Below are 19,853 nucleotides of genomic sequence, written 5' to 3'. Positions count from 1 at the left end.
GAGTACTAAATTGATTAAATTTGTTTTACCATACAAAGTGGTCCTTTGTTGCTTGTAGGGTTGGCAAGTCCACCATTGCCACCCGCAATTTTATGGTTTTTAAATTGGCACTATTTTTATTCTATTGGCGCCTCTGTTTTTTTCATTTACTTCATGTAGAGCTGTTTACTCTAATTTATATCCTTTATCACATATGTGTGCTGTGATTATTCTTTAAATAGCTTGCCTAACATCGCTCCATGCGCCAATCTCTGCATAGGATGGAGGGGGAAACTGTATAAGGTAGAGTGACCAGACGTCCCGGATTGCCCGGGACGCGTCCTGGATTCGGGGTCCCCTGTCCCAGGCAGCATGAGGTCCCGGGAAACGTCCCGCTTTCAGCAGCAGGTCGTCCCGGCCTCGGGACTCTGGCCACTCTATCCTCATGAACTGGCAGCGGCGTCTATAGACGCCATGCCAGTTCATTGCCTGCAGCCCCGCTCCAGCCTCCTTAGTCTTCCGGTGTCTGTTCCGACACCGGCAGGCGAGCAGGGCTACGGCAAGATGGCTGCCGAAGCCCTGTACTGGAGACTATTTGTGTCTCCAGTACAGGGCTGCAGGCGCCATCTTGCCGTAGCCCTGTCAGCGCGGGAGACGAGCAGGAGGAAGGTGGTCCCGGGAGCAGCGCGCCAGAGGCCGGAGACTTCTGCCAGGTGAGTAAATGCTTTCTTTTCCAGGTGAAATGTTTGCCCGCATTGCATTTCTTTTCTGGTGAAATGTTTGCCCGCATTGAGTTTCTTTTCTGTGAAATGTTTGCCCGCATTGCGTTTCTTTTCTGGTGAAATGTTTGCCCGCATTGTGTTTCTTTTCTAGTGAAATGTTTACCCGCATTGCGTTTAGTTTGTACTGACATGTTGCCCGCATTGCGTTTATTTTGTACTGACATCGTTGCCCGCATTGCGTTTATTTTGTACTGACATGTTTGCCCGCATTGCGTTTATTTTGTACTGACATGTTTGCCCGCATTGCGTTTATTTTCTGGTGAAATGTTTGCCCGCATTGCGTTTATTTTCTGGTGAAATGTTTGCCCGCATTGCGTTTTTATTTTCTGGTGAAATGTTTGCCCGCATTGCGTTTATTTTCTGGTGAAATGTTTGCCCGCATTGCATTTATTTTCTGGTGAAATGTTTGCCCGCATTGCGTTTATTTTCTGGTGAAATTTTTCCCCGCATTGCGTTTATTTTCTGGTGAAATGTTTGCCCGCATTGCGTTTATTTTGTACTGACATGTTGCCCACATTGCGTTTATTTTGTACTGACGTGTTTGCCCGCATTGCGTTTATTTTGTACTGACATGTTTGCCTGCATTGCGTTTATTTTGTACTGACATGTTGCCCGCATTGCATTTATTTTATACTGACATGTTGCCCGCATTGCGTTTATTTTGTGCTGACTTGTTGCCCATTGCGTTTATTTTCTGGTGTCCGGGGTAACTGTTACTGCATTTATTATTTAATGGTCATAGATGGCTATGTTTGCTGCTTTGTGGTTACGGTATACTATTAGCATCACACAGTTTCTGCACACCCATGATGCAAAGTCTTGTTTGTCCACATCATGGCGTAAACATTGCTTTCTTATGCCTCGCTGTTACATCATTACGTTAGCTCCGCCCATACAATGTCATGGCCACGCCCATTTTTCACAGCCAGTCTTCGTCGCTGCACGCTCCTCAGTCTTTCCCACTTTTCGCTGCGGCGCAAAAGTGGACCCAAAAAAGTCTGGTCACTCTATATAAGGGAGGGGCGTGGTTTTGAAAAATGGGGGCGTGGTTAAATGTGTGGTAGGGGCATGTCTTAGTGTCCCTTTTTCCTGGCTCCAAAAGTTAGGAGGTATGCGATCAGCGTGCGCACAACTCAGGGGGCGTGCATGCGCAGTAGCTGCAGAGACTGACGGCGACTGCCTAGGTTTGCAGGGGCTGCCGCTGCTGGCCGACCTTGTGGGCACAGTATGAGTCCAGGGAGCTAGAAGAAGCCCCACCTAAGTTAAAGGTTTTTCTGTTTTTTTAAGCCTGAAGTTTCCCTTCAATTTGGCCTAGCTCATTACAAAGCTTTGTGCTTTTTGCATTGAGTTCTGGTTCACCATGAGCTTGCTGGGAAATAGGTAACACTGCAATTTGCAAGAAAAATACATCTCATTCATCATCCCTTGATTAGAACACAAAACATGTTCAGATACAATTACTCTATTTTGCATTCTTATTGCCACCATCTGACACCAGTAACGCTAGATGGAAACTTTAGTAACAGTAGGTATAGGTATGAATTGAAATTAAATAAATAGGCACAAATGCATACCTAAACGGTGCTGTTCCCTCACCCAAAATGGCTATCAAAGCCGCATGCCAGTAGTCTCAACGCTTCGACACGTAATACGTCTGAGTACGCGCAGGCACGCCAGCCCCTGATGAACTGACGGGTAGAACCTTTACTTCCTTTTGCTCGCCATCCGCCACCCTGGAGAGGTGAGGTTGCGGGGCTCTTGGGCCCAAATCTAGTCAATATTCCCCGTATGTTTCTCCCGACACTAATACCCCGCCCTATCTCCTCTCTCCCTGCAGAATAATGCCAGCCAAGGGACCCCTGCAGTCCGTGCAGGTTTTCGGGCGGAAGGTGAGTGCTTGCTCCCGCGTGTCTGGCCGCAGCGTGTTGTGCTGGGAGCCGGTGTCCGCAGTGATCTCACTCTGCACGCTGCGTCTCCTCCATCACACGGCTGCTGCTGATCTGATCACTTCCTCCGTCTGCCACCTGAGTGCTTCTTTCCTCTCCTGGCCCAGCTGTGGGTCAGTGGTAGATATGTGTGTGATGCCAGTCTCCCTGTACCGCTGAGAACTACTACTACTGAGTGCTTCCAAAATGCCTCCTGTTAGGTCTTTGACCCAACAGACTAGTTATTGCACCGCTAGGTACTGTATGAACAGGCCTAAATAGGAGCCATGTGTTTCACATTGCCCTGATGCAGGTGATGCAAGATTCCGTGCGAGTTTAGTTTAGGGGACCCAGCAGTAAACCTCATAGGGAACAATTCTCCAATCACAGTATCCAAAGTTGTGATTGGCTAATTAGTGCAGGCATAGTTTACTACAACCTATTGGAAGCCTAGCAGTTCAAGAGGGGACTATCCACCCAATCATGTTAGCTGAATTTCCCTGTGTGTTTCCAGCTGGGTACCCTAAAGTAGACTAGTGCCCACAATTCTAGGTAATAAGATTTGAAAACTACTGATTAAGTTCACAACTGTTTGATTGAAAATGTGGTGTATGCATTTTCTCAGACTCATTCCCAATGTGTAAAAATTATGGTGGTAATTACACTAACCTGGGGCTTCCACCAGCCCCATGAGGTGCGTGGGCTTCCTCTCTGGCCACTCTGTTGTTTGTATTCCCCCCCAGGTAATGCAGCTAGTTGTGTGCTTCTGTACGTTTTCGTAGTCAGCATTTTGTGCATGCGCAGAATGCTCCCACCTGCGAAGGCGCAACAGGGTTGCAGGTGTGTCCAAGCCACACATGTGTAGAAGAGTGCTGCCAACAAAGGAGCACCTGCACTTTATGGTACTGGAGGAAGCCCCAGGTAAGTATAAATACCCCCATATTTGTAATCTTAGGTTCCCTTTAACTACACGTGAAAACTTATATTAGATATCAACAAGCCCATTGTTTTTTAATGTGCTGACAGTTTTTAATATGTTAATGTCAAGGAGAGAAAAAGCATCGGCACTGCTTCAGTTGCTTTATTCAAAATAGGTAATCACAAAGTGCTAGCGCGAAGCGGCCGTAAGGCTCCTCAGCCCCTGCACCCAACACACTTTTTTGCAGCAAACTCCGGTATGTGTTCCACATGTTGTTAATGTACGCATGCACGCAGCACTTTGTGATCACCTATTTTGAATAGAGCAACTGAAGCAGTGCCAGTGCTTTTTCTCTCCTTGACATATAGATCACCCCGCGACCTGAGCACGCTTTAATTGTTGCCAGACTACCGGAAAACTGCGTTTCAAACCCTCCCCCTCCATGGGAACCATTTAGGCTGCAGTGTCAGCACTCTTGCTCTTTCTCTGTGACACATGTAAGTTTGAATATGTTTCCACATTGCAGAATCTGGCTAGTGTGACTCCTACCTAAATATTTCACAACTACTAAAAGGAACATTATCAAAAACCAAGTGTTCTAAAATTACAGTGTACAAATGTCTAAGTAGCTATGTAAGCATTTCCTATTTTTAATGTTAAATATCAGGCATTAGCTGTACTTTGTTGTGTTAACCACTTAACGACCAGCTAACGCCCATAGGCGTCAGCGGGTCTTAAGTGGGTTTTCCATGTCAGTTTACGGAGGGTGTCTCCGTGAACAGCCGGAGAGCCACCGATCGCGGCTCGCCGGCAAAATGTAAACGCGGGGAAGAAATCCCCGCTGTTTACATCATACGGCGCTGCTGCGCAGCAGCGCCGTAGGGCAGATCGGCGATCCCCGGCCAGAGCGTCGTTTGATAGGCTCAAGCCTATCATACAATGCGCAGGACGGATATCTGTCCTGCGCACTTCACAGCCAGAGCGAGAGGGCGGAAGGGGTAGGGAGGGGGCGGAAAACGCTGCGGAGGAGGGCTTTGAGGAGCCCCCCCCCCCCCGCTCGGCCACACAGAGCGGCGGCGATCAGACCCCCCCCCCCAGCTGGTCATCCCCCTAGTGGGGAAAAAAAGGGGGGGGGGGAGTCTGATCGCCCTGCTGTATTCACGATCTGTGCTGCGGGCTGCAGAGCCCACGCAGCACAGATCTCTAAAACACAGCCCGGTCCTTAAGTGGTTTGTTTTTTTTTTGTTTTTTTTTAAGCTGTATTCAAATCATAAGCAGCAGCCTATTGATTTCAAAAGGCTGTGATTCTGAATTCTCAGGGCTGGTTCACACTAGAGCGATTCTTCAGCTCTTTGCTGATCGCCAGTGATCAGCTAAGCGCTGCTACAACGTATCCCTATGGATACATTCACACTGCAGCGTTTGCAATTTTGAGTAATCGCAAACTCGATGTATGCAGCGTTTTGGGGGTGATTGCTCTGTGATGCTCATTCTATTGTACAGTAATCACAAGCGCAAAATTTCAGTTAAAATCTGAATTGCGGAGCCGATCGTGGGCTAGTGGCGCTCCAAGCACCGAGTGTCAACTAGCCGTCATGCAGGGAATTGCTCTGAATTGACCCTAGTGGAAATAAAGCCTTGTGCACACGCTAGATGATTCTCCTCTGAGGAATTGTGTACAGCAGTCTTTGATCTGTCAGCAAGAGACCCTGCTTCATTTTGTGAGAGTCCCGGCTGATGCTATTTTTCTCCTTTAACCCTCCAACTGTCAGCTCTTCTTCTAAGCAACAGAATCTTCATATCTCTCTAAGTGCCTCAACCTTCAAGCAAGAAGTAGCGCTTTTCAGCGCTACTAGATTTGGGTGCAGCCAGTGCCGCCATAGACTATACAGGGATTCAGTCTACAGGTGAGGGAGACGGGGGGGGGGGGGGGGGGGGGGTCTGATCCCCCTCCCCGTCGCTGTGCCCAATACCCCCTTCGCCGCGGGTCCGCTAGTGCCTTGTAAGCTTATAAGCCAACATCGTGTCTGTACAGAACTCGGCCCCAAACTGTCACCTGAAGCATTGAGTCCAGGTCCCTGCAGGGGTCTGCTGATGTGGCCTCTTGTTCAGCAGTCGACATCATCTCTGCAGAGATTTCTCCCCACCATAACACCCCCTGCCCCACCTGCATGCCTTTATTCACGAACACTTTGAAAATGCTACAGGCAGTGCATCTGTGGTTTACATATAAAGACAAGACACTAAGCATTTATATTGTGCTTTTCTCCTTGCGGAGTCAGTGCCAGAGCTGCAGCCACTAGGTCCGCTCGGCAGTGTAAGGGAGTCTTGTGTCCTTACTGTAAAGGTGCAGGCTTACTGAACTGGAAGAGCCGAGATTGAAATCCAGGTCTACTGCGTCAAGACGCAGAGCCCTTAACCAGTACACTATCCAGCCACTAAAAATGCATATAAATCTCAAGTGCGGTAGTGGAATCACCCTAATAGAGTTCCACTGTCCTAGTGGGTCCTTGCCCTCAGTGCTCTTTCACACAAACTGCTGACAGCAGAACCCTTACTGCTCAGACACACTAGGCGCTTTTCTGAATGCTTACGATTGATTAGCACTTGTTAAAAATCACTCCCATTCACTTTCATTAAAATCGTGGTAAAATCGTTTTTACGTGTACTAGTTTGCAGCGTTTTCTACTGCGCTTTTAATGAATTTAAATGGATGCGGTTTTTTTTAAAGTGCTAATCGATAGCAAATGCTTAGAAAGTGCTTATAGTGTGTCTGAACCCTTAAAGTGAACACAAGGTGAGGGTGCTATGGAGGCTGCCATATTATTATTATTTTTGTTTGTGTGTTTTTTTCAGGGCTGTGGAGTCGGAGTCGGGCAATTTTGGGTGCCTGGAGTCGGAGTCGGGAAAAAATGCACCGACTCCGACTCCTAATGAATTTGTAACTGTAATTAAAAGAGAAAATATGATAAAATGTTCTATTTCTCAGATAATAGTCATTAAAAATAATGTATATATACAGTAATAGCTATGCTTAGTCCACAAAAATAAAACAAACCAATCAAAATTAGTTAGTTGTGCTGCTTCAATAAAGCAGTCCCCGTATTTTTAAGGTCAGATATACATATCTGATTGTGACTGTATATATGATGTGTACACAGGAATCTCTTATATATACTAAATAACATCTATGCTGTAAGAATAAAGCCTGATGTGTAGCTGTGTCACTAATAGAGATGGTCAACGAGATGGAAATAATTCTGCATTGATGCTGATTTATGCAAATGTATGCACTCCCTTTGCTGATGAAATCAAATAATTTGATGTGTTATTAAAATTTGGTTTGGTGACTACAAATTAAAGGGTAACTGAGACGGATGAAAAGTAAAGTTTTATACATACCTGGGGCTTCCTCCAGCCCCCTTCAGGCTAATCAGTGCCTCGCTGTCCTCCACCACCCGGATCTTCTGCTATGAGTCCTGGTAATTCAGCCAGTCAGCGCTGTCCGGCCGCATGCCGCTCCCACAGCCAGGAGCATTCTGCACCTGCGCAATAGTGCTGCACAGGTGTAGTATGCTCCTGGCGGCGGAGTGTGTGCATGCGCACTACGCCTGACTGGCTCAAGTACCTGGACTCATAGCAGAAGATCCAGGTGGTGGAGGAGGACAACGAGGGACTGATTATCCTGAAGGCAGCTGGAGGAAGCCCCAGGTATGTATAAAACTTTAATTTCATCTGTCTCAGGTTTACTTTGTTACACAGTAGTACTATACTCTACATATGCACTCCCCACAGAGCTACAGGGAATCCACTGAGAATGCTGTGCACATTGAACATAGAGGTGTTGTCTGTTTACAATCTCCTCATTCCCCTGCAGAGTACCTGCACATCATTCTTACATGTACCCACACTTACATTGCCTAGGGCCTGATAGATGTTCTTTGTTCCGGTTTGTACCTTTTACAAGTACTCTTACCAAGGACTAGTTTTAGTCTAAAGGGAATAAATATAGTAGTCTACATATCCTTCTCACTTCAGTTGTCTTGTAAAATTCCTAAGCGTTGGCAGTTAAGAGACGAATTTCATGTTACATACTTTTAATCAACAAAATTGTAATATGCAAATTAGAGGAGTCGGAGTCGGTGGAATCCTAAACTGAGGAGTCGGAGTCGGTGGATTTTTGGACCGACTCCACAGCCCTGGTTCTTTTTTAGCAATACCTGTTGCCTGGCAGTCCTGCTAATCCTTTACTTTCTGCCATAGACCCTGAACAAGCATATGCAGATCAGGTGTTTCTGACAATATTGTCAGATCTGACAAGATCAGCTGCATGCTTTTTTTTCTGGTGTTATTCTGACACTACTGCAGCCAAATAGACCAGCAGGGCTGCCAGGCAACTGGTATGGTTTAAAAGGAAACAAATATGGCAGCCTCCATATCACACTCGCCTCGGGTTCATTTTAACAGCTCCTTAGCCACTCCTTTGTAATTGCTGGCCGTTTGCAGATAGCTGCAAGCATCCAGCACAGGCAGTGGTCTCTTGCATGCATAATTGAGTTGTTTACATTTGGTAATAAGTCTTCCTTGAAGACTCTAAAAATATATCCATCACAGAATTTCTTGTATGCAATTAATTTGCTTTATTGCCATTTTTTCTTTCAGAAAACAGCAACTGCTGTTGCCCACTGCAAAAGAGGAAATGGGCTCATTAAAGTTAATGGAAGACCCCTGGAGATGATTGAGCCTGCAACTCTGCAGTACAAGGTATACTTCATGCTTTAGTTGTCTGCTAGAATAATGCAAAGCACTTGGTGTGATTGTAGTTTGAAAAAGAGAAAATAATTTTAGATTCTCAGTGTTCTCCCTAGAATTTTTTTTCCAGCCGGATGGCATGAAAAAATAGTCGGGTGGGCGCAATGGGAGAATGCAGGGCCTGTACAACTCTGCCTACAGCATAAGAGGAGGTGAGCCGATGACAGCTGGGTGCTCACCAAAATTAGCCGGGTGGAGCACCTGGCTAAAAGAGCCTGGGGAGAACACTGATTCTTTTTAATTGTTTCTACTGAGTGGAATTTTTTTCTCAGAATCTCAATATAAAGTGAAGACTGTAACACTGAGATAATTGCTTCTGTTCAAAGTTACATTAATGATTTCTATTTCACTAGCATCTTCTGTGGTGCTGCACCTAGATTAGAGAGAGAGTGAGATAGTCGCATAACAGCGTTTTACCCAATAGCTGATGCTTTTAGAAGTGGCACGTATAAGCTTGTGCTCAGCAGACATCCTACACAATTCCTATTCGCCAATCATGACCAGCATTGGAGAATACCCTGTCACTGCTGCTTTTTTAACCAACATCACGTGTTAAGGGACAATACATGATACTATTATAGTGCTCGAGTTCCATCAGCTGCAGATAGGTTTTATCTGACCACTGAATTATTCAGTTAAAATGAACAAAGCAGTAGTTTATTTCCTCAAAACCTAGAGCTCAGATATTTGACAGATGCCGTTCATGTGTTTTGCTGTGTAAGAAAACATGCAGCTTCTAATGTGCCTTATTCACCTGTATAGCTCCTGGAGCCAGTTCTCCTGTTGGGCAAGGAGCGATTTGCCGGTGTTGACATCAGAGTCCGTGTGAAGGGTGGTGGACATGTTGCTCAAGTTTACGGTAAGGAGATTTTAAGTTCTTCACTGAACAGAATTAGTTTTTGGAAGTCTGCTTGGATGCGTGCATGTCCTTGCCATACTGTAACATATGCCCTTTTTCTTACAGCAATCCGTCAGGCGATCTCCAAGTCATTGGTGGCTTATTACCAGAAATGTAAGTGGTTTTGTGTTTATCGATTTTATATATCAAGAGAACTATATTGAAGAAAAACTCTTAATTTTTATGGCTTGAATTGAGTGCAATTGATGTGTTCAAATTAATAAGATGTATAAAATTGATTTCTGTCACAATTGATCTCGACTAAAATTTTCCTTGGTCCCAGGTAGCATGTGTTTCTTAATTGGGTCAGGAGCTTCATTTTACTAGCAGCAAAGCTATAGTTATCAACTTATTAAACTTTGGTATAGGTGTACTTTTGGTCTGAGAATGTTTGTCACTTCTCCACTTAAGTTCACAGAAATTGATGTCACGGTATGCACACAGATTTTGATGCAGTTTTTTATTTTGTCATCCACAAGGGGAATAAATGTGAGAATGCTGCTTCTTCACCTATCAAGGACAAGAAGCAAAAAAGATTTAGGCCTCATTCACAGTGGGACGTTGCGTTTGTAAAAGTCACAATGCAGCATCGCAATGCAAAAAAAGGGGTAGTGCACATTAACGCTGCATTATTGTTGCATACAGTAGGTACAGTAAAGCGTACAGGCAATGAAGTGTGCTTTCATGTACCTGCTAACGTGTGCATTTAGAGGTAACTCACTGCAAGCAGTGGGTTACCATAACTCTACATGTTACAATGTGCGACATTAGCATCACTGTAAACATCCCATAGGATTAGCATTGCAGCTGCGTTATGAGTGAATAACGCAGCTCCGCAACGTTCCACTGTGAGTGAGGCCTAAAGGCCCTTTTCCACTATTTTCCCTCAGTGCTTTCCGGTCCCTCTTAGATGAGATGTAGTAAGATTGGTCCCGCTACATGTTAGCTTGTATGGTGTGCACTCCCAACTTTGACAGGTGATGAGATGAAGTGATTGTAGGGTTTATGATGGCTTTGAGGACCCAGAAGCACGTGCCATGGTACCTGTGCCCATGGAAGACAAGTCAGGAGAATGTAAACCGATTTGAGTTTGCAGAACTCTAGTCGATAGGCTTAGCTGACCTATAAAGACAAATGGACACTAATCACCACCATAGGTCCACATTTTATTTTTAGACTGTAGTGGTAGAAATGTTTTCATATTTTTCAGGACACTAAATACTCAAATGGCTGGAATCCCACTAGAGCGATAATTTATTTATTTTTCTTTATACATTTAGAGAGAGATTCAAAACACTAGCGATTTCCCTAAGCACTCATCTAACGGTAGTGGATGGGCCAAATTCCAGTGGAGAGTTTACTAAAATCGCAAACGCCGGACATGCAGCATTTTTAGCATTAGCGTTTCTGTAATGTAAAGTATATAAACGCTGACATAATCACTTGTCAAAACCTACACAGAGCGATTTTGCTAGCGGTTTTTAAATTACTGCACACTGTAAGAAAAAATTAAAATTAATTGAAAGGACCAATCAGAATTAAAAACACTAATCGCTATACAATTGTTGTAAAAACGCTTACATTTTTAAAAATCTCTACCAAAATCGCTAGAAAACGCTCATGAAATCACTTACAAAACGCTCATTAAAAATGCTAGCGATTGTGATAGCGTTTTGTTGTGAGTTCCAGGCCAAAAGAAGCTTGGAAAATCTAAGCTATTGACTTTGGTATATGGGGAAAATTGAATTCTTGTACACCTCTCTGCCATGGCTGTGTTCTAGTACACCACTCGTCATGGCTGTATTAATGATGCAGCCACTAATCACATCTGCGTTTGCCAACGGAACCGGCCGTACAGTTTTTGGTCCGTTCCTCTGAATGGACTAAAAAAATGCTGATTTTCCATACCGGTTTTCTCACCGGAAGGAGAATGGAAGGTTTTGCAGCTACATAGTAACAAATAGAAAACTGACAGTTTACAGCAGACTGGCTGTAAAAATGGACTTTTTTTTTTTTCTTTCCCTGATGGCCGGCTCTGCAAAAAACGCTAATGTGAACCAGCCTAAGGCTAGTTAGTGTCCGTAATAGTGGCAGTAATTATCTGAAAGGTTGTGCACTATTCCATCTTCCTATGGGGGGATTCTTAGTATTTCCCTTTACTCATTACAAAAGCAGTGCTTGAAAAGGATCTAGACCAAGATGCGTTACACCCTCCCTCCCCACTCATTTGCACACTATTTCCCAGTTGGACTGAGCAATTGCCTTTTCACTAGTCTAAAGGTGCCCATTAACAATACAATTTTTCACTAAATGCGATCTTTAGATGCGATTTGAACAGAAGGCAATTATCTATTTCTTTCTTCAAATGCAATCATAAAATCCAACTTTCGGAACAATTGTATCCTATTCATCAATTGACCAACAAATTGCTCCTTATCAAATGGTGAATTTTCTATAAAATTCGATCATAACAATTGCATTTGGTGAAAAAATTGTACCATTAAAGGTGCCCATACACTCGTCAGATTGGCAGCAGATAGATCATCAGATGCATTTCTTATCTATCTGATGCGTTTTTAGAACATTTTTTACCAGGATAGAATTCCAATAGATTTCAGTTTGAAATCTATTGAAATTCGATCTGATGGCATTTTTTTGCCATCAGATTTCCATTAAGGCCAATGCAAACTGATAAGCAATCTCATCAGATCGACCTAAATTTTCCACCCTGCAAGTTCGATGGAAATCGATCGAAATCGGCCGTCGATCGGTCGATTGGCCAACCGATTTGCAAGCCAGAAAATCGGCTGAGTGTATGGGCTGCTTAAGGTGCACTTTAAAACCTCAGATTTTTACAACCTACTGTTAGGCCCCTAACCAACTGGCAGTTCATTACGAAGCCATTTCTAAGCGCGTGTGATGTGAGAAAGTCTTGCTAATGTAATGCTATGGGTGTGATCCCACTTGAGCAATGTGATTTAAAAAAAAAAAAAAAAAAAATCTCCCATAGCATTGTATTAGCAAGAGCTTTTTAAATCACTAGCACTTAGAAAAGGCTACTAGTGTGTTTTAGCCCTAAGTGACAGACATAGGAAAATTTTTAATTTATAGTGCATTTTATTCTGGAGCATATTTTCACTTTATAAGTATACGTACATGTTTTCTACGTTTTACAATTTGTTTTTCTTATTATTTTGTCAACTGATCCCTCCATAAGAGGTGAAAAGGCTCTTGGTTTCATTGTATTGCTGTAGTAAATGAACTTGGTGAAAACCTTTTTTTTTCTGGCTGTATTACAATAGAAGTGATTATGTATTGGGAAATTTATACCGTTAGATATTCTTATCTAATAGTTAAGCTATCATTCCATAGTGTGAAAGCAAGAACATTTGTAAAAAGGGATTGTCTGCTGTTTTGTTAACTATTCAGCCTGAAACCTTACCCTGCAGTGCAAGCACTTCAATCTATTCATAAATGTTTCTGCTGTAATAAATCTGATCTCAAGTCAACCTGGCTTTATTTTTGCAATCGCCAACGAGAAGGACGATTGTCATCACCCCTCCCACATTCCTGCTCCTCAGTGATTGGTTGAGGGCAGTTCAGTGAGCTGCTGAAATACGATCTATGGTGTGCTTATGTGTTTACAAAGCAAGCTAGCTAGGACAATGCAGTTTCTAGGAGATAAAAAACGTAAAGGAGGAAATGGCATCAGGATTGGCTTCAGTCAGAGGGAATGAAGATGGAAACTGCCAAGAATAGTTTTCATTCTATACAATAAAACCTAACTGTCCCTGCATCATCTTTCCCTGTCTGTCCGTCCAAAGCTCTTTTTTTTTTTGTACTGCGCATGTGCGCAGTACAGACTGCCATTGGGACGGGAGGTGTGGCCAGGGAGCAGGGCGTCGGGGTTGCGCGTGGGGACGGGCTGCCCTCACTGGCTGGCGGTGGTGGGGTTATCACTACCTAGAGCCTTTTTTTTTTTTAAACGGGCTTAGGTAGACTAGTTTACTGTATAAAATACACAAGTAGTTATCTTCCATTTCTGATTATTTATTTTCCTGGTATTAGTATAGTAGTCCCTGCTGCTTTAATAGTAATGAAGAAAATTGATGCTCCTATTAACTTAGTTTTCTTTATTTCAGATGTTGATGAAGCCTCCAAGAAGGAAATTAAAGACATTTTGATTCAATATGACAGGACTCTCCTAGTTGCAGATCCTCGTCGTTGCGAGTCTAAGAAGTTTGGTGGACCTGGTGCTCGTGCTCGCTACCAGAAGTCCTACCGTTAAAACTTTTCATTTTCCTTCAATAAACTTGAGAAAAGCCCATGTTTTTGTCTTCACTTTTTAATAGTTTTACACATGGTTAATTGCCCACATCTGTGTTACTGTTTTGTGTTCTGGTAGTTGGGCTTGCTTTGAAAGAAAGAATTGAAAGTATGTAAGACTAGCCATGCTGTTGTGAAATGGCATCTAAATTCCCCTGCCATGCCAATGTGCAGCAATCGGGATTCTGATGCGATTATCATAGGCTAATTGACATAGTCATTCTGCTACTGAATTTGTGTTGGAAACTCACTGAATCCGCCCAAGTGGAAACGGCATAAGCTAGATACCAGTAATACATTTATTATTTATTTGTATTGTGGAACAGTGTATGGCATGCCTCAGCTTCATACAGTGCAAATCCACCCCCCCCCCCCAAAAAAAAAAACTCCATACAGTGTGAACATGTCAACACTGAAGCACAGCACACTGGGTATGCTTCCTGTTCCAGCTGGGTCTGTCAGTGTGTACTACAGTGTGTTGGAACTTACCGATTCCCAAATTAAATATGCCCATGATTTCACAAGAAAATGTTTCCTAAGGACCCCTCTTCCACTATATGCAGATTTGCATTGTTAGTTATTCGCATGTGAGTGCATGTAACATGGCTTGCCGTCTAGATTGCACTTCATTGCGAATCTGGATTGCATGCCGCAGGTTTATGCAGCATGCAGCCAAATCCTAAGCCGTGCCATTCTGGCTGCTTTTATGCAGCAGAATGGGAGCCGCATCCAAAGCGTAAATGGCCGTGGCTCTCGGTGGAAATAAGCCCTTATTTCTATACCTTATCCTGTTTAAATGTGGTGAACAGGAGAAGGCAGACTTGTGATTGCTTCCAATTTGACAAATTGTCAAATTGCTTGGAATACACCATGAGGTTTTTTTTTTAGATAGATGGCTCGATAATTTCCAACAGGTCCAATCTGATTTAGATTGTTTTTCCGTCCGATTTTTCTCATAGAAGTGAGTGGAAATTGATCTGAAATTCGATCAGACAGTGAATTTGCTGAGAAAAATCATATATTCACAGCATAACAGCAGCTTCTAGTGAAAATGCATCAAGCCTTTTCACTGTATTGTGCATTGACTTTACCATGCTGACGTTGCTGTAGTTGGTGTAAAGGTATGTTGCCCCCACTCCCTCCTAAGTTCCTTTATTTTTGTCCAATTAAGACTGAACACCCAAATCACCAGCTAGCAATAATTTGCCAAAAATGACTAGCTAATAAAGAAGTTGGGTGCTATATAACGAAGATGCAGCCCACGTCTGACGCTAGCCTTTTGGCAAAGGCTACTCAAATGATAAAACAGGTCTCCCAGCAGGTATATTTACAAAGACTGGGACCCACATGCAATTCACTTTTTCTCCTGGGGATAATTTTTCATATTCTACACTATTTTCAGCATCTTGCTATTGAAAAAGTACTATCAAAACTATGTATTTTCTGGTTGTAAGACATCTTGACAAGTCTGAAAATCACTTGGGAGAAAAAGTTAATTGCTTATGGGCTTTGGTGTTTGGCTTCATTTCTAGTCTAGTCAAAATTTGCACTTAAAAAAAAAATCACACTGTTTTCCAAACCACTGCAGACCTCACAAGCAAGATGCTGCACCCATGGGGGCAATTTTTTTTTTTTTTTAATCCTCTCTAATTTTACTAAATGCTCTTCAATGAAATGTAACAGATTTGCTTGTTTTGAAATAGTTGATGCTTGGCAAAGACCCTGCTTAAAACTCTTCCAGCACACACTAAGGTGCCAGAAGGATTCTATACCATTGTTAGCCACTCTGTGGGAGATTACTTTTGTCACATGTCAAATTAATTAAACATCTATCATATTCTTCTCATGGTTCAGAATTATAACGGAGTTTAGTACAGTGTATGTGGCATAGTTGTACTGCACCACTTGCTCTGGAGTTAGAAGAACTTGTGAAAATAATGTAATGAAAAAAGTGCTTAATTTTTGCAGTAATTTAGTCCATGTTTGCCCATTGTAAAATCTTTCCTCTCCCTGATTTTTGTATTCATCACATGGCAACGTTTGCTGGCAGGTGATGTCTGTGGAAAGAGATGAAGCATTTTGGCAGTTAGAAACAGCTGTTTTTCACCATGCAGCAAGGCTCCCACAGTGTAATGTCACACCATGGTCCAGACTTCACACTGTGGGAGGGGTTTCACCACAATATCAACAACAAATAACATTTGTAAGGTGATTCCCCCCCCCAGTAGGACACAAAGCGCATAATCTTGGCTCAGACCAATAATTGGTTGATTGGTAAGTCGTGGAACAGGGGAAGAATTCTACAAGTCTGGAAATGCCAACCTAAACGGTTGGTTTTTCAGTCAGCCATACAGAACCTCCTGATGATCAGTTTGAGAAAAGGAAAATATTTCTTATTGGAAAGGGGGTATCACCTACTGATTGGGAAGAGGTTCAATCCTTGGTTACAGTTTAAAGAGGAGCTGTCAGCCATACTATCTCATAAAAAAAGAGAAAATCCTTTTTAGCATTTCTCATTTTAACTGTTACACTAAGGCTGCTTTCACAGTGGGACGTTACAGGCGCACGTTAGTGCAGCCTGTAACGCAGCCCAACTCACAGTAATGAAAAATCAATGTGCTGTTCACAGTGCCCGCGTTGCGTTACATTGTAACGCTACACGTTGAATGAAAGTGCAGCATGCTGTGCATTATACTGGGCTTTAGCTGTGTTAGACTGCTTGCACATGCACAGTGACTAGCCACATGGCTAATTAATAATCACTGCACTGTACTGACCTAACCTGTACTCATAGTGTTGTCAGGATCATGAATGAATAGTTCATTTGATCCAGATCTTTTTTTTGAGTCTAATCATCCGGATCATCACAATGAATGATTCGGTTCACAGTGGATGTCTGTCTGGAAGAAACAAGAACATACAGAATGTACAGTGCAGGGAAAGTTGTGTCCTGCTAGTTATTTCACCCCCAGTCTGCTTCCCTAGTAAAATGATTCGGTTCAAAGATCCAGATCTTTTCAATGATCCGATTCGAATCATCCGAATCCTTGAAAAGATCCGGACTTCCCATCACTATCCTAGAGGAATACTTAAGTCTAGCAAAAAAAATGACTTACTCACCTGGGGCTCCCCTCAGCCCCCTGCAGCTGAACGGTGCCCTCGCTGTGTCCCTCCGATGCACCAGGACTTGCCGGCGGCCACTTCCGGTTTGGCCGTCACCGGCCGACAGGCCGGGAACGCGGCTGATTACCCGCGTCCCCAGACGCATTAGCGCCCTCTATAATACTATTGCGTCCGGGGACTCGGATAATCAGCCGCGTTCCCAGCCTGTCGGCCGGTGACTTCTGGTGCATCGGAGGGACACGGCGAGGGCACCATTCAGCTGCAGGGGGCTGAGGAGAGCCCCAGGTGAGTAAAAGTCATTTTTTTCTTGCCAGACTTAAGTATTCCTTTAATGTCCACTAAAACGCAACATCTTGGTGTGAAAGAGGCTTTAATCAGTTGGTATTTATTTTTTTCTTCTCCATAGCAGTGCATTGTGAAAAAGATTTCAGTTAAAAAGCATTTAACCTCCTTGGCGTTAATGACGAGCTCAGGCCCCGCTGGGCCGATTTTGACAATTTTTTTTAAAAACACGCAGCAAGCACTTTGCTTGCTGTGTGTTTACATCGATCGCCGCCAATGCGCCACTACCCGCCGCGTTATAGGCCCCCCCGAGACCCTGTGCTCAGCCTGGCCAATCAGTGCCAGGCAGCGCTGAGGGGTGGATTGGGACTCCTGATGATGTCACGGCGTCGATGACATCATCACGGTTGTCGTAATGGCGACGGGGGAAGATGCGGCGATCGGAAGGGTGGGAGGGACGCCACATGGAGGGGGGAATCATGTAGCTAGCGCTAGGCTAGCTACCGGTACATGATTTAAAAAAAAAAATAGTGCTGCGCTCCCACCCTGGCGTATTTAATAGAACGCCAGGGTGGTTACATAGGAACTCCAGTGAAAATTGCGTCAAAAAGTGCTTCATTTTTACAATAATTATGTATAAATGATTTAGTCAGTGTTTGCCCATTTTTAAAGCTTTCCTCTCCTTGATTTATATTCTGACATTTATTACGTGGTGACATTTTTACTGCTGGCAGGTGATGTCACTGGAAGTACCTGCTGCTTTCTTTTTTGGCAGTTTGAAACCACTGTAAACAACGATTTTCCACAATGCAGCAAGGTTCACAAACAGGACAATGGTACAGTCTCCTGTGGGAGGGGCTTCACCATAATATGAGCTATACGGAGCCCCCGGCTTAACCACAATATGAGCCATACAGAGCCCCCTGATGATCCATTGGTGAAAAAGGAATAGATTTCTCATGTAAATAGGGGGTATCAGCTACTGATTGGGATGAAGTTCAGTTCTTGGTCACGGTTTCTCTTTAAGTGTGAAACGTGCCATAGGAAAACATGGGAATTACTTTTGAAAATCAGTTGACCTTTCAGTTATAATTGAGAGCAACTGATTAAAAACGGGGCCTTAAGGCTTATACACACATCAGACTATAGTCTTTGGAAAATGAAAGATCACAGACCAATCTTGCCACCCTTCATGTAGTATGAGAGCCATACTCTACACAGTCTTTTCTATGGAGCTGAACTCCACATCAGAAAAAAAAAATCTGTGCAAGATGCTGCACACACAGATTCTGTACAGACACAAAAGATCAGTATCTGCAAAAGATCTGTTACTGCCAAAAATCCATTCCTGCAAATTGCAATGATAGTCTATGAGATCTGCAGATCATCATACACACATGATTTAACTGACATTTATCTGCAGATCAGATCCACCAGGATGGATTTTCAGATCTTCGGATGATTGCTTGATCTGCAGATGAATGTCAGTTAAATCATGTGTGTATGATGATCTGCAGATCTCATAGACTATCATTGCAATTTGCAGGAATGGATTTTTGGCAGGAACAGGTCTTTTGCAGATACTGATCTTTTGTGTCTGTACAGCATCTGTGTGTGCAGCATCTTGCAAAGATTTTTTTCTGATGTGAAGTTCAGCTCCATAGAAAAGACTGTGTAGAGTATGGCTCTCATACTACATGAAGGGTGGTAAGATTGGTCTGTGATCTTTCATTTTCCAAAGACTATAGTCTGATGTGTGTATGCACCTTTACTCTCCTCTGCCTGATTGTGTATGCATAGCCCGCCCTTCACTATAGAAAGTGCATTGTCTCGGCATGAGAAATATTGGCCAATCAGGAACAGAGGTGTGGGAGGGGAAAACAGGATGGAAAGTGGCTGCAGCCAATCAGGCTGCATTAGTTAAGTCTGAGGGGAAGTAGAGAAGCAGAAAATGATAACCCAGCATGCCCCGCAACTTCCTTTGTGTGTACTAAATAAGAGTCAGGTAAACTGGGGAATGCTCATTTTATCAACAAGAAAAGTAATAGTGATTTTAACTTTTGGATTCCCTGGTTAGCATCCTTACTACTTGTTTACCAGATAAAAATAAAGAATTGATTTTATGCCTGACAGGCTTTTAGGCTAGATTTCCATTTGTGTGAAAACGGACCGATTTCCCGGCCACGAATTCGGATGGAATTTGGCAGCCTATAGAACTCTATGAAGAGCATCCAAATTCGTGGCCGGGGGAAAATGTGAGGCCCTGCAGCATAAATGCACGTGTCACTGTCCGAATCCCATAGCCGTGCATAGCACGACTAGAGAGATTCGGCTGCAAGACAAATCACAGCTGTGTGTCGGCATCACGTCTCACAAGACGCATGCTGCGCACAAGTGGAAACGAGGCCTAACACTGCTGCTCTCTCAACAGGAAATGCTGTTGGGGGAGGCGGTCAACACTGAAGGTCAGCTGAGCTGCTCTTATTGGCATTGATTCATATTAAGTATTTGCATAATTTGTATATAAATATTTAATTAGTGGATTGTGAAAATAAAACACTTTAGAACTTAAAAACTTAATTGATCAGCTGCAAATCCATATGAACTCCAATGACTTGGAGTAAGCCAATTGAGGGTGTGCATATATACAATTATGATAGCCAATTTTACCCCATCGATGTATTATGAGGATCAACAGATTTTGAATATGTGAACATATTATGTATGTAAGTTCTCATGCTACATGGAAGTGAAATAAGCCATATTACATTAACCTGTATCTAAGCAGATACAGGTAGTGAACTCTA

General features: G+C 43.3%; 2 protein-coding genes across 2 annotated transcripts in view; one reads left to right on the top strand and one right to left on the bottom strand.

Moving 5' to 3' along the window:
* MON2 (MON2 homolog, regulator of endosome-to-Golgi trafficking) overlaps positions 1 to 2,389 on the bottom strand; it is a 157,051-nt gene extending 154,662 nt beyond the window's left edge. The window contains exon 1 of the mRNA XM_068276881.1: positions 2,336 to 2,389. The gene's annotated coding sequence lies outside the window, so the exon portion shown is untranslated. The remainder of the gene's footprint in view (positions 1 to 2,335) is intronic.
* Positions 2,390 to 2,447: 58 nt separating this feature from the next.
* On the top strand, positions 2,448 to 13,642 carry RPS16 (ribosomal protein S16). Its single transcript, XM_068276887.1, has 6 exons — positions 2,448 to 2,502; positions 2,599 to 2,650; positions 8,268 to 8,369; positions 9,180 to 9,276; positions 9,382 to 9,429; positions 13,458 to 13,642. The coding sequence occupies exons 2-6, from the start codon at positions 2,603 to 2,605 to the stop codon at positions 13,601 to 13,603; spliced, it is 441 nt and encodes a 146-aa protein (XP_068132988.1). The 5' UTR covers positions 2,448 to 2,502; positions 2,599 to 2,602; the 3' UTR covers positions 13,604 to 13,642.
* Positions 13,643 to 19,853: the final 6,211 nt, after the last annotated feature.

The sequence above is a fragment of the Hyperolius riggenbachi genome, chromosome 3 (genome assembly GCF_040937935.1).
Source record: "Hyperolius riggenbachi isolate aHypRig1 chromosome 3, aHypRig1.pri, whole genome shotgun sequence".
Classification (NCBI taxonomy): domain Eukaryota; kingdom Metazoa; phylum Chordata; class Amphibia; order Anura; family Hyperoliidae; genus Hyperolius; species Hyperolius riggenbachi.
This window is presented reverse-complemented; position numbering and strand designations above follow the sequence as displayed.